The sequence below is a fragment of the Pectinophora gossypiella genome, chromosome 10 (assembly GCF_024362695.1).
Source record: "Pectinophora gossypiella chromosome 10, ilPecGoss1.1, whole genome shotgun sequence".
Lineage (NCBI taxonomy): Eukaryota > Metazoa > Arthropoda > Insecta > Lepidoptera > Gelechiidae > Pectinophora > Pectinophora gossypiella.
Genome location: NC_065413.1, coordinates 5265378 through 5281514, shown reverse-complemented (window position 1 = coordinate 5281514; position 16137 = coordinate 5265378). Strand labels below are relative to the sequence as shown.

The 16137-nt window shown below is 38.4% G+C and overlaps 1 protein-coding gene across 1 annotated transcript in view; it reads left to right on the top strand.

Moving 5' to 3' along the window:
* Positions 1 to 16137, top strand: part of LOC126370227 (cuticlin-1) — a 101231-nt gene that overhangs the window by 26800 nt on the left and 58294 nt on the right. The window contains exon 3 of the mRNA XM_050015036.1: positions 7779 to 7854. Within this exon, the coding sequence (XP_049870993.1) occupies positions 7779 to 7854 (76 nt within the window). The remainder of the gene's footprint in view (positions 1 to 7778; positions 7855 to 16137) is intronic.

Below are 16137 nucleotides of genomic sequence, written 5' to 3'. Positions count from 1 at the left end.
CATATTCTTTGGAATTCGTTGTCATTACGGCGGTGGTTGTACTGGTATTATAGTAAAGTACGTTTCTAGGGAAGGTTTCTCATTCATCAGTCAGTCATTCCATATCGCTACCTCGAAAGTGTTCAAAATTTGATATTAAATTATATTATTACCTTACCTATCTACTAATTTAACGTAAATCTTGGTGAAGCCTAGGTAGGTACTACTTTGTATAGGTATGTAGACTTATATTCCCTCCATAAAAATATAGAATAAAGTCGTGAGCTTAAGTAATGTTTTCTAGGGCTCCATCGGCTAGAGTCTTATTATTTATATTATTTTATATATTATATTATTATTATTCGGGTACAGGCGTCGTGATAGACCTCGAAAGCGATGGCGTGACGACTTGGACGCTTGCCGGAGGGACTGGCTGAAAGAGGAAGGGGAGGCCTTTGCCTAGCATAGGATCTTGTAGGTTAGATTAGATTAGATTGTATCTCATCATTATTGAGACAACACATAACCCTCATTCGCCGCAGTCGAGTAAAAAATCTAAATAATATCGTGAGAAAAACCTGTCACATTATCGCCAACAGTGCGACGTGTGCCTAACGGGGTTGCTGGTTACCACGTAAATTTGATTGATGGAAACGTCCTACATACCTGCGCCCGCGCCGGCATTAAGGAACGGAAAAAAAGAAGTTTATCGTCAAGTTCATCAAGGGTTCTGCGGGTATTGAAGGTGGATTTATTGATAGACGCTTTTTTATTAAGTTATAAAACAAGATAGAATATAAAAATTAAATGACTTAAAACTGAAACATAATAAAATGCCTACTTAAAAATCCACATTTTTTTTTTAAGTAAGAAGTCTTAAATTCTTTGAACAGTGGATCTCCAAATTTCTCGTTTGTCTTAACCCCTCTCGCGGTGTTTCAAAGGCCCAACGACGTCAATAAGGCAGGGCCCGTGCCCCCAAAACCTCCTGATAAATATAATTTATCCCGCCGCCTTAACAAACTATACATTTAACCAAACTGGTCATTTCTGGTTATTACTGGTTATAGCTTATTACCGTCTTGCCCACAATGGATTTATCGCGCTTTACTTAATAAGAGGTGTTATGCCACGATGTTGCCTTTGCGTGTGTGGTCTGCTTTATGAACTTTCTTTTGGAAATGTAAATGGTTATGTGTTCCTACAATTCATCATCATATTCATATTATATTAAGGCAGATATTGGATGTCACGTGGATTGCAGGATTTGTACCCAGTTTATGGCAATATAGAGCCCGTATTACATGGGACTTAAACGTATCTGGCGAGGAGTGGTATATCTTCTTATCGTGTGGGTTGCGAGGTGGAATACCAACCTCATCAGCCCTGGTTTCAGGGTTATTATTGAGCCGCCAGAGGCCCAGGGGCCTCATGTAACGATTATTCACGTAAATAGTAACCGGGACCAACGGTTTAACGTGCCTTCCGAAGCACGGATCGTCTTACTTTCAGACAATCAGGTGAGTGGTATATGATACTATATGTATACAGCTCTACCTAACCCTGTTATATTGTGTTGTTATAATCAAGAAATAAACGAGATGATATTAGGGGAAATCGTCCGATATAGCGATCTAATCGAGCGGACTGGCGCGTGCGACGCAACACGCATGCGCGAGTGTAATAGCGTACTTTCGTTTCCAGTAAAAAGCGCATTTTTTTCGCACGAACGCTTGCGGCTTTCTGGTACCGTATGACGCTTTTTGACTGTTATATTATCGTCATTTGTTTACGAAATCTGTGCAGCTGTGGTATAATGTTTAAACAAAGTAACTAAGAGTTCGATTTACGAAAACAGAGTCGGATGAATCTTTTCAAACCCGCTGTGGAGTGGAATAGTAGAGATCCGTACACACTGGCCGTCTGTAAAAAACTAGCCTGCAAAACTACTCAAGATTTATATTTTCATTTTGTCTCTAAACTATAGAAAAAAGAAAATGTTTTTCGTCAGTTTTAGATCTATCTTTATCAGACTTCCACATTTCTATTGACCTAGGACACTACTCAATATTGCCACATATAATATTCACGTATATACATGAGATCATGCCTATCTCTCGTAGGGGTAGGCAGAGTGCACGGAATTCCTCTTACTACTGTTCGGTTCTCGTTCTGTGGACTGTAGTGTTGATAATTGCAACATAAAAATACGAGTACCTTTTAAAAAAAAAGCTTATTAAAATATTCATTCTTTACTTTTGAATTAATTTTATATTCCTTTTCAATTATCTTAAGAGACAATAAGTTGTCGGACGTGTTTGTAATCTTTTGTAATTACTTAAAATGAATTACATGCGAAGTGGCAAAACAATCAGCGTTTTTTACTACAGTCTACGAGTGGTGAAACTAATTAAACCACACTTATCTTAACATGTAGGGTGTAGTAGATGGAAGCTGTATCGCTGAGGGAAAGACGTGTCCAGAAAACCTCCCAGTACAGGGCTCTACTCCTACTGTTTCATGTTTTTCTTTCTATTTTTTTAAGTCCAGTTTGTCAATCAACGCGTGGCTCGTTCATACGCCCGTCACCACTGGCGTTAAGATAGATAATTGATATCACACGGTTTCCAAACTCGCCCACTTTAACATAGGACTTTAACATAACTGTCGAGCAACAGATGTATATACGTATCTGATGCTATGTTGCGTATAAAATAAATAAATCGATTTAAAAACAGAATCAACCCGTACCTTGTTCAAAGAGCCATCACCGCTGGCGTTAAGCCGTGCTCAGAACCGGTACATTGCGTGCGACAAACACCTATTATTTGCAAAGTATGCACATATAACCCCACTCCGATATTTGATTCAACCGACACTCGAACTAACGGAATTCACTTATTATAATGTCATGGGCCTGTATGTATATTATTTTGACTACCCCTTACACCGCGACGTAGCGTTCTTTCTGTCTCCCTAGTACTTAATAGCCAAGTTTCTAACTAGTCAAATCAGTTACATTTTACTAAATGTCAAAACACGAAATTAAAATGGAATTTGTATGATAAGCACACTGTGACGTCATAGAAAAACGTGATAAATTTTGTCGTACTTATTATTACGTTTTTCTTGATTCAAATTCATAAATAAGTTGAATAGAAAAAAGAAAATGTTGTTCGTTAGTTTTAGATCTGTAATCAAAATTTTATAATTTATTATAACTTACGGAGTTACGATGACCAAATTGGAGATGTCCTTAGAAAAGGTTTAATACGATCTACTCTGAACAGGCGTGCGTGTATGAAGCGATTGATGAATGTGGGGGAAGCAAGAGAAGTGTGTCAGGATCGAAGCAAATGAAATTCTATAGTCTCTGCTTGCCCCGGTGGGAAATAGGCGTGAGTTTATGTATGTACGTATAATTTATTATGAACTTAGTACACGACCCAATTTGACAGCCTCCCCTCAATAAACTTGAGCAAGAAAAAACGTTTAAGTATAATTTATAAGTGTGATCTATGGTCTTTCCCTAGAGCAAAAATCTAGTCAGTACTTAGTTATTCTATTTACGAAAAAACAATAAAACGATTGATTACTCATAGAAAATAATGTTAAGTTCATTTCGCATGTAGCATAATCTAATCCGTCGGTGTAAAAGACATCAACGCACGCTTTATACCAATGCCAAAGTTTCCTCTTTACTCTAAACATCTAAGTACTTAATAAAATACAGGATGTTAGTGGCATCGTAATTAATACTGAGGGGGATGATTCAGACCATGATTCTGAGTTGATATCAAGTGGAATTTATCAACTCAGAATCATGGTTTTCGTTACGATGTCACTAACACCACTTTTTTTTCATTCATTGTTTATTTTGTATATTAGTTTATATATTTTTTTTCTTGTCATACGGCGCATTAGGTTATACTGTAATGTTGCATGGTGTATGTACTTTTAAAAATAAATAAATAAACAACCCCTATTAATGTAAAAGAGTATAGCTAACCCAACTCTATATGAATTGCGGTTCATTGATGTATTATTAAAATTTGCTTATATCTTGAAATATTTCTTTCTTACGTTTTTTTAGAGTTTATTATTATTGGCGGCGACGCATTAGTCAACGCTGTATAACTGAATTGCTGACAAGAGTATGATTAATTATATCAAACCTATAACATTTCTGCCCTTTTTATCATACTAGATATCTCAAAACATAAAACTGTAATTACAAATAAACTTTTAATAACAAACTGCTTTTAGCAGTGACATAGAGAAGGAATAAATCTGTCAAAAGGCCCCGGCTAAGTCATCGATTAATTATATCTAAAACCGGCTTCAGTGAAAGAGAAAGTGCTTCATTGTAGGTATGGCAATTAGCTATTTTACTGGCCACATAGACGGTGCTTTAGAAGACAACTTGATGTACACTCTTGATACTTTGTAAAATTCTTTTTTTTATAAAAAAAAACCTTTTACTGGTTGTCTTACTAGCTACCAATAGCTCAGGTTTATACCAATTCGTTTATTTTTATTGTTTTTTGACGTGACTTATTTTATACTTACCGCCGGGACAAACAGAGACTATGGAATTCTATTTGCTTCGATCCTGACACACTTCTCTTGCTTCCTCCGCATTCATCAATCGTTTCATACACGCACGCCGGTTCAGATTAGATCTTGCTGAACCTTTTCTAAGGACATCCCAATTTAGTAAATGTACGTCCTTCTAGGTCTTCCTCAGCCAGCCCTACCACCAACCTTCGCTTTGTATATTTTATACTTTACAATTAGAATATAATATACTATTTGGCATTAACTACTTGGCCGGATAAATGGGGAGCGCTGAGGGCTCTCACCAATGTCATACATCAGGACCGTGTGTGAAAGACAGGATACCATACCAGGAAGACCCTGAATCTTGTATCTACATAAAAAAACTTAGTAAAGAGAAAATTCAATCAAGTCTGACTAGAATGAGATTTGAGGCCACGTTTCTTGTCTTGTCAGGGTGGTCAAGCTGCGGGTTCAAATCCCGTTCAACTTAGACATTTTTAATTTAATTTTCTGATTGTGAGTTTTCCTAAGCAAGTGTCAGTGCTGTAAAAACAAAATCCTTTACTAACGTAGTCATCATCTCCCTAGCGTTATCCCATTTTCACAGGGTCCGTTTAGCCAACCTAAAGATTTCACAGTTCCAGTTTTTTACACAAGCAACTGCCTCTCTGACCTTCCAACCCCCAATACAGGTTAGGTCACATATCTCCGAAACGCAATTCTCGGGCGCTTGGGTTTCCTCTCGAGATGATTTCATTCACCACATAAACATTTTATGATACAAAAGTGAATTTAAAAAAAATACGAAAATCATAGGTTTAGGCCTGTGCTGGGATTCGAACCTGGGACCTAATAGTGAGACTCAAACGTTCTTTCAACAAGGTTACCACGGCTGCATTAGATACATGGTTAGTAAAACTTGGTAAAACAATGTAGTGCATATTAAACGTGTGTGTGTATGTGAGTGTGCGTATGAGAGTGTGTGTATGTGAGTGTGTGTGTGTGTGCAAGTGCGTGTTACTTTACTATTTTGTCATGTACCTGTTAAATGTCTTGGTGTTTGATTTAATACGCACTAAACTGCGTAGATTTACGCTCGTAATCTTTATTGGTGTTGGCAAGGTTAGGAGCCGTTTAGGATCAACTTGCAGCCACTTCGTGTCAAAAGATCAGAGGTGCCATGATCCTCGATTGTAAAATCTTTCTATTTTTTCCTCTAAACATCTAATGAGGGATGTGAGAAACCAAAAATTATTAGCATAAGGTGGGTACAGCTGATAGGATGACACTGAAAAAAATATTTGGTTATTGTTTAAAGGAGAGGTATGAATGTGGATGGATAAAGGGGTAGGAGAAGACACAAGAAAGTGTGGATGGATTGTCTAAAGAAGGATATGTGTGTGAAAGGTGTGAGTACCGAGATGACAACTGACAGAAATGAATGGAAGATGAATACACCTAAAGTGGGATAAGGGCAGAAGGATAATATTATTTACAAGAGAAGTAACTACCTATTACAAGCAACTATGTATTACTAGTATCAAAACGATTTTGTCAAGAAATAATAAACTTTGTTAAAATATGACAAAACAGTTATAATACTATTACGAGTAATACAAATATCGTTATTGTATCAATTGTAGCATACTTTACGAGTCTTCTTCAAATCAAGCAGAGGAATTAGAAGGCACACATGCAAAAGCTAAACTAGTGAATCTTCTTCTATCGTGAGGGTTGTGAGGTGAATTACTAACCTCATCAACCCTGGTGACATGGCTCATGTAACGACTACTTATTTACATCAGTAAGTAGTAAGTAACCGGAACCAACGGCTTAACGTGCCTTGATTAGCCTGTTATATCCTAACCAAACTAGGGATCTTTGTGATATGTTCCCACCGGGATTCGAACCCGGGACCTACGGATCGTGAGCCCAACGCTCAAGCACTGTACCACGAACGCCGTTAACTAGTGAATATAAATAAGGTGAGGATGTCCCAATTTAGGGTGAAAGAAAAGGTCCCTTCTTACTTGATTTCATATTTTTGTTGGAAATCCTCATCTTTACAAATTCCATGGTCTTGCGGCAAACGGTGTGAATGTAATCCTATAGTTCGCAGTTTTACGCTCCACCAAGGAAATACGTCGCTGTACCGCCAATGAAGAAATTGTCGGCAGCCTGTTATTTTCTCAGGTTTTCCACCTGCATTAGCGTCACAAAAACGTTTGTTTCTTATAAAATATGTATTAGTTTGTGGAAGTGAAGGGGAAACCAGTTAGGGTATATAAGACGACTTTATCAATTTAAAAAAAAAAAGGTAGTTTGTAGTATTTATTTACAATATAACAGTCAAGTCATTTTTCCATCGACACGAAAGAGTCATTTTTATCAATACTTTCAGGCCATGACGCCGTAATCTAAAAACAACGTTAACACGTTCAGTGTATGAACCACATATGAGGCAATACATTTGAAACTAGTGAATGCATGACCCATATGTGGGGCATCGCCACAATTTATGTGGGCCACAAAATGGGAACATCCGACGGGAGGCCTTCAATCGTCTATGTACATAAATTCTAATGTGTTTATCGAAAAATAACATTGCTTGTGAGGGTTGAATATCTCATTTTCAGTTATACAGTGAACGTGTTAAGCATTCTGAAACAATATCATAAGCCGACGACATTGACCGTGGTTTCCACCAGACGAGAAAGCATCGTTAAAACTAGTTTACACCAGTTTATACGGATATTTTCACTTATGTAAATTGTAATAAATTATTAGCTCCTGTGAACTATGTCCGGTTAGAAATTTGTATTATGGAATATTTCCTGAACCTGATCATAATTTCGTTGGATTTATATAAATTTTACACAGGGGTTGATCACCTTACGGTTCGTTGTATATATTTTTATGTGTATATTTTATGTATGTTATTTTTCTCACTCTTTATTTATGTTATCCTTGTTTTTATACCATCCCGCATGTAAATGCACTTTCAATAGCTTCTGTCTCTGGTCGCCTGGAACACATTTTTGTAGAGTAGTAAGGCCGATTGACAAAACCCGGGATTGGGTTATAGGTGTGTTTAATCAAATATATTTGATTCGATTCATTCTATTCACTCTTATAACTTCGTATCAAGCGTAGCTACAGTCCTCTGTTTACTTATGGCTCTACCCACTCCATTATGGATGCAAGTTCATTAGTTCTTATGTGTTTTTTTTCTGTTTCAGGTCCAAAATGGCATCGGATGTCGCGTCAAGTATACCGCGGACGACATTCGTTTGGCTCATTTTGGCGCTTGTCAACGTAAGTTGTTTTATATTTTTACCCGACTGCGGGAAAGCAAAACGGAGGGTTATATCAATTATACACGGTGTTAGTGACAACCTGTCGAAAACTGAGAGTTATCAAGAATATCAAATGGATTTTCCCTCGCATAACTCATCTTTGTTGTGAGGTGGAGTACCAACCTCATCACCCCTGGTGTCAGGGTTACTATTGAGCCGCCAAAGGCCCCTGACATGGCTCATGATAACGACTACTTATTTACATCAGTAAGTAGTAACCGCGACCAACGGCTTAACGTGCCTTCCGAAGCACGGATCATCTTACTTTTGGACAATCTGGTGATCAGCCAGTAATGTCCTAACCAAACTAGGGACTACAAAGTAATTTTTGTGAAATTTTTGTCCGCACCATAACTCATGAAAACATTAGTTTTCTTTTCAGCTACATATTTTTGCGACGCAATTTAGGCTTGAACCACCTGATTGTCGGAAAAAAGTAAGATGATTCCGTGCTTTGCAGGGCACGATAAGCCTTTGGTCACGGCTATTAGCCGTAAAAACACCTACTACGACCCGCAGTGGAGCAGCGTGGTGAAATATGCTCCATGGCCTGTGCCCATCAGTGGGACGTAAATATACTGTTTATGTGATGTATGTGTCTGAGCGCAATATTTTCCCCTTTTCCATTTTTCCACAAATAAATTACTACAAATTATACACACAATTATTACAAATAACACACACTAACACAGTTACCTCGACCATTATAGACGGCGATACGGCTCGCCACCTATCACGTTGGTCTAACAGAAAGCTCGGTGAGGTGTGGGTACTTAGTTTTTCTTTCGATTGATGTCAGAGGTACATCTAGGGTAGATTGGGATATAGTCGTAAGCTTATGTTTTGTTAAATTACATAGTTTTAAATACAGTATGCACGTTAAGAGGAATGTACAAGTTATTAGTTCCACTACATCATCATTATCATCATCATCAGCCCATTAACGTCCCCACTGCTGGGGCACGGGCCTTCCCTATGGATGGATAGGGAGATCGGGCCTTAAACCATCACGCGGGCCCAGTGCGGATTGATGGTTATTAACGGCTGCTAATGCAGCCGGGACCAACGGCTTAACGTGCCTTCCGAACCACGGAGGAGCTCGAGATGAAAACTTTTTTTTTTGTGGTCACCCATCCTATGACCGGCCTCTGCGAAAGTTGCTTTACTTCAACAATCGCAGACCGAGCGCGTTTACCGCTGCGCCACCGAGCTCCTCCGAGTTCCACTACACTGGATAATTATTCTCTAGCGCTTACTTAGTGCTTAGCGAACTCAATACATTTGCAAACAGCTTAGCTTACAGCTATAAGTCAGATATCAAATATCAGAGTTAGCTTTGTTTGCCCCCGTTTTCCAACTGTTTAGTCTAGACATTAACATTTTGTCGCCATTAGCCACCATTTATTGACTTTGTCTGTGACAAATTGTACTGTCATTCCGCTTTAGATAAATGGATTAACATTTAGGGGTCAATTAACCATATTGGTGCCAATTTCAATCTCTAATTTAAATAATCATTATACATATTTAAAATATACATAGTCTTTATAAAAGGTAAATGATTCTTCAAATATTATACTAATAATGACAGCGATATGATGCACTTTATCAAAAATCCAATCAAAAGATATAGCGGTTTCTGAAACGTCTATTATCACCACTTCACAATTACGCTTAATTATGAATCAATAAAAATATTAAAGTGAATCGATTCAATTATAATAATGATTACTCGATTTACTTTATAGTTGGTTTGATTGAGTGAATCGCATTCATGGCTCGTTTGTGGCCATCTTCATTACATTGTAAGGCATTCCAAATTCCAATTCCGATAACGCATTCCACCGAGCTCCGTTTATAACAAAAACCTGCCCTAGAACAGCGTTGAGTAAGCAGAAACGAAACTCCGTCCTTGGTGAGGCCGTGGATAACCCTGCCAGCGTAAAAATCCATTTTACCCTGTCGGGTGTTGCGTTTAGAAAGACTTTCCCGCTTAGCCGGTTAATAGCCGCAGTGTCCGCTCCATTTGAGCCCGTCGATGTACGCATGCGCGTCCGGTGGCATACATAGCTAACATATCGCACACGACAACTGGACCGCGTTTGTAAAAACAAACGGATAAGTACAGATCGCAGAACGAACGGTGCTGTGGTGGGAATACTCGATAAATAGTCGCCAGCACCAAGTCCGGTGTCCAAGTTAGTTAGTATCTACTCGTGGAAATTGTTCACGGTGCCACTTGTGATTCCAGTGTGAAGCTAGCTCCTGGGCGGGCGCAGTTCGAATACATACATACATACTGCACATCTTTATGCCGTATCTTTGCACGGTCGTAAGCGGAAAAGCGGATGATTATACTATCGTTTGCTGCGATGTTACCTCGTTGTATTAAAGACTTAGCTAACACTAAGTATACATGTCTACGTATACACATACAATTGTTATTCGTTATTTGATAATGCAGCACTGAAAATAACGGTCTGAAAGCTTGTTTTAGAAATGCAATGATAGCTCAGGGGGTTAAGTAGGCCACATTGAAGCAATTCATCTTAATCTTAATCTTATTTAGCCTATACGATCCCACGATCCTTCAATTCATGTTATAAAGCAATATTGCAATTTGACATTTGCGGATATAAAAATATGGGCGCAGTGCAAACAAATGTCAAATTGTTTTGGTGTGGCCTTTTTAAACCCCCCCGGTAATTATTTAATATTTATCTTATAAAATATGATTGACAAAATAAAACTGTCACTAGAAATTACTAGAATGAGTTACTATTATAGCTTTTTATAGAATAAAACAAGAATTTCGCTGACCGTCAACGACCCCCCACAACGTTATGTGCTCAATAAATCAGTATTCTAATAACGTTTTTAGTAACGTCATTAACTTTTAAAACAATTAAGTGATGCTTGATGTTACCTTAATGAAGATAAAATACAAGGTTCAACTACCTTTTTATGTTTTGCCGTAGCGATTGTCCGGTTTTTTGCATGTCTTATCAAAATGTAACCAAAATCAAAATTACGATAAATTGTTGAACCACATTTGATACACACTTTGTGCTAGTAAATGTTCATCATCTAAGAGCCACACTCTTGTCGGTGTAGCAATCATCTCCATGCCACTTTTTAGGGAAAAATGGGCACTGGTTTCCCCCTTGCCTTCTGCCCTGCAGTACTCTGTCTGACGCAAGTGGGATGGCGCCCAGAGTAGTTAGTCTATTTCAAAACCGTACTAAGACTCCTATCCTCCGCCTCTGAATAGTACTGATAGTTACTGCTGCCCTCTGCCAGGTTCCAAGTTATAGCTCCTGTGACTTGCCCCTTCCGTTCTGCATTGCCGTACCGACGGCGCCCATCTCCGCCTCTGCAACCGTTGAGGGCTTCACCCGTATCTCTGGGTTAGGGTTCTACGTTATACCCTAAATCTTACGAAATGTAGTAAAGAGCACAACACAATAGAAGAGTAAGTAATATTATATGTATATAGTTTACTAAGTAAAATGTGTAAAACTACCTTAGGCCATATCTTCACTCACTATCAAGTGAGATCGTGGTCAAACGAATCGCAAAGGCAACGTATTTTTAATTTAAAAAAAACGCTGCCTTTTTGCTAACCAGCAATCTATTCCAGGCAACTTCTGGCCGTATACCTACCTTAAGCCATAGAATGCAAGCTACATGTTCCATACCACTGGGTCACATTTCCGTTACAATAGCGTGGAATGGTTCCCTGAGAGATACGCATACATAATGCTATGTAATAAGTCTGTCCGATCATCTGTATGGAATAACCGCAAAATTGCCGTAACACTGCATGTATTGCTATTTTGCCTGCGATTTTATAGGGTTGTACAGTGCTTCTATTTTCCCGAATATTTTATACAAACGAATGCTAATTAAATTATTAAAGGAGACTGAAACGATTTCATACATTCCTGGGCCAAGATGTAATGAGATGAAAACTGTGTGAATTTAAAATTCTGTAACTTTTATATTTCTCTGCTTGTAGATTGAGTATTATAGTATTTAGTTAGTTCGAAATTTAAAAATTAAAGCACTCTATCGTATAAGTATCGGAAAAGTAACTTGTTTTAGCATTAATATATATTTTTTTTTGAATATTCTCTGAATGTGATTGATATACCTTGTCAGTTCCTTGAAAGTTCAATATCCCATTGACATTTTCGAGAGGTACTTATGTTGACGTATTGATTAGTATTATATTGGATTTCAAAATATAATATTTTTTTTATCCTTCTCTGCCTTTTTATACTAGTACTTTATTTGCTTTCGTCTAAATCAGTCTTAACTAGGGACTTATTTATGTTGCGCTATGTTGCGTATAACTTATGTTGCGCTAAAGCGTAAAATAATTATATTATTATATTACTGAGCGTAACCAAAGTATGATTATAATGCAACCCTATTTGGTAAACCATCGGCCGTTCAGAGTTCATTATTTCTGCCCATTTACTTGCAAGGAAGAGAAAAGATATCTTATTCGACAGGTTAATACTTGCCTTGTCTTCTCTATTCATAATAAATCCAATATACCAAAAGAGGGGACCTAGAGGTCTGTAAATCTTGATTGTCATCGGAATTTCTGAACAAACCGGGTACTCGGCGATCGAACCGACCAAATTGGGATGTGGCGCCAGTATTTGTTTCCAAAGGAACAAGATGACCTCTGCCGATAACAGCATATTCGATTTTACTTTTATCGTTTGTGTTTTATATAAATCTCAGTGTACCTCGTGAGAAAGTTGTTTAGTTCTAAGTGTTAATTTTTATAGCAGGATACTTATATTCCATGATGTTGCAAGCAAGATCACAAGTCATTTTTGGTATTGAATTCTGAAGGTTCAAAAATGTACTTACCGTCGTGTCAGATAGCAAGTCGTCTAGTTGTGAATATGCGGCGTGGAAAATTCTAGCATTTTCTTTTCTTCCTTGGCTTTACATTCCACAAGCATTTATAAACTCAGTGCCAGTGTTGTCGATAACAAGCTGTTATGACTTTGTTACATTTATGTTCCGCTGTACAACAATTGGACACTTAACTAAAACAGCCTATACTTAAGGCACGTTTTCACTGAAAACTGACGTTGTTACTTTACGTCTAGGTCTTGGGTTAATCGTCCGTGAAACACTCATTCTCTGGCGGCTAACTACCGCACTCCTGCGTACAAGTGGTAAATGTTTCTAGTGGCAATCATGTAGCCTGTGAGCTCATCAGCCCTGGTGTCAGGGATATTATTGAGCCGCCAAAATCTGACACTAGTCACGTAACGACTACATTGTTACTTAAGTAAATAGTAGCCGGTACGGACTGCTTAACGTGTCCTCCGAAGCACCGTATCATCTTATTTTTCGGACAATCAGGCGTTTATGCCTGAAATGCGTTGACTTAATCAGTACAGTTTAAGAAACATACGTACATACATAAACTAACGGCTCAAACACTATGGAATTCCATTTACTTCGATCCTGACACACTTTTCTTGCTTCCTCCACATTCATCTATCGTTTCATACAAGCACGCCGGTTCAGAGAGAGATCGGTACAGTTGAAAAAACATAGGTAGTTATTTTTTCCGGAATCGAACCTTTGGATCGTGAGCCCAACGCTCAGCCCCAAAACCACAGAGGCCGTTGGTGGCAATTAACCCGCTCGAATAGAGACACCTCGCAGTTACAGACCGTCCTACACGTATGGTGTTTATTTAATTCGGACGGTTTATACTGTACGTGTACTTCTGGCCAGCTAAGTGTCTCGACGTCCATACACGTCCTACCGACATGCAATGACTTGTGAAAGCCGTGTGAACCACGTCATGAGACCAGCATGTGACTTGATGGGACCCATTGTGCGCGTCACGTCGCGTCGCTCAATTACTAAAGCTAATTACTAACCGCGTTTAGTACTCTCTGGTTTCCTCCAGTTAATTGTGGCAAATTGATGACTCTTACCATCGATTCGTTGTTTATCTAGTTGAGAAAATTACCAGCGGTTTCCTATTGCAAATATAGGTAGGCGATAATTTATCGATCAGGTCGACAGATAGGACTTAGCTGTTTATAAGTATTTTAATGGTAATGTAACCGTGCGCTTTGTATTGTGCGTGTGGTAGAACGGGCATCTTTATTGAATTATCAATAATAAGATTTAACTAAACTAGGAATTGATGGCAATATTTCGCTAATGCAGGGTGTTAACCATATAAGGTAGATTGGGTTAATCAATCGAATGACTGTTTCATTTTGTAATAAAAATATAATTTTAAAAACTAAAAAACAAACACGGGAAAATTGCGGGGAAATTGAAACATATGAAACAAGAAAATATTTCTCTGAAATTCTTCCGAATAGTGATGTTTTGTCGTATCGTAATATGCGAACTCTTAGGACACAGGAAATATTATCCTTAGAGCGTCTGTTCTCTGAATGCCTTGACCGTTCACGGATCTGTCTTAACCATGCAAATCTGATTCTTTAGAAATTCAAAGCAGCTTCTTCTATCTTGACATCGTTTCAAGGTCACTGGTTTATAGGTTAGAATTGCAAAGGAGTTGCAATTTGTGTTGCAGTCCTCATGAATGTTGCATAGTGTAACAATGAGACGTGGATGGAATGGTTACCATGGTGACGATCAGGCGCCATTCTAAAATTTGCCTATCTGTGGAATCTGATGAATATGCAGATTTGAGATGACGCTTTGGCGAGGAATCCTAACGGTCGGTACACTTTGACAATGGGCCTATTTTTACTTCGAGAATGTAATCTGGTGACAATCGATTGGGTGGGGTCCATGTCACTCACTTGTCTGAGAGCTTATTATTTATTCGCGTAGGTATAGGAACCTACAGGTGTGTTTACGCTGGCTCATTAGACATCTCGATCTTCGCGGACTGAGCCTTTTCATTTTGTCACACTATGATACGTTGATTTGAGCGGGTTGATGTAGTGTAATTGATCATTTCATGATATATGCTTGATCAATGGGAAAATCAGACAGGAAGCTTTTCAGATTGCTTTTTTTCTTGCCATAATGTGTCTATATGTACATAAATTCCAATGTATTTATCGAAAAACAACATTGCGCGTGAGGGGCTGATACCTAATTTTCAGTTACACAGGGAACGTGTTAAGTGTGACCTAAAAATAGTTGAGGCACAATAAAAGATAGAACATAAAACTAAAAACACATGGCAACAAAATAAATCAGCCTAGCAGCTAACATGGAGCATCTAATTGGTATTTAGAACCTTACATTTTTGAGTGACTTTCAGTTCATATAGGAATGCTAATGAATGTTATCTGGTGTACCATCTTAGACCATTCCGCGCCGCAGTTAATCGCTTCGGACCCGGTTTATACATGTCGTAACACCATAAAACACAATTAGCTTCATTCATGGACGATAACAACAATGGGATTCCGATCGGTTCGAGTATAAATAGACAAGAAATGGGTAAAGTGGACCTTGTGAAGAGGTGTCTTGACAGTTTGTTGGAGTTTTCAGTTTTCGTTGCGTATAACGACCGCCTTGGACCAGTAGTTGAGCGGTAGACTCACGGTCCGGAGGTCCCAGGTTCTAATCCCGGTAGGGACATATCACAAAAAATACTTTGTGGTCCCTAGTTTGGTTAGGACATTACAGGCTGATCACCCGAATGTCCGAAAGTAAGATGATCCGTGCTTCGGAAGGCACATTAAGCCGTTGGTTCCAGTTACTACTTACTGTTGTAAGTATGTAGTCGTTACATGAGTCATGTCAGGGGTCTTTGGCGGCTCTATAGTGACCCTGATACCAGGGTTGATGAGGTTGGTCCTCCACGTCACAACCCACACGAGAGAAGAAGAAGAAAAATCAGCTGAACTATTCTGTGTGTTTTCATTACACAGATATAACAAAAAATAAGAGTAAACAAATATAAATCCAAGAATCGCCACAAGCAGTACTAGGGCAACATAATCCGGTAGACGTAGAGGTAGGCAGTTTAATTGTTTATCAGACAAGTTTATGTTTCCCTCCGATAGCATCGGCGCTTGCGCGGTTTGTCCACACGCCATTTAATTTATCTCCCATCTAGATAAGTGCAAATATTAGCTTACGATTTCTAGTAGCCACAGGAAATTGAGAAAAGGAAATTGTCTAAGTACCATTTTATTACCTAAGATAATTAATACATGATTAGACGCTAGCACCTGCTGCTGTTAATTCAATAAGGCGG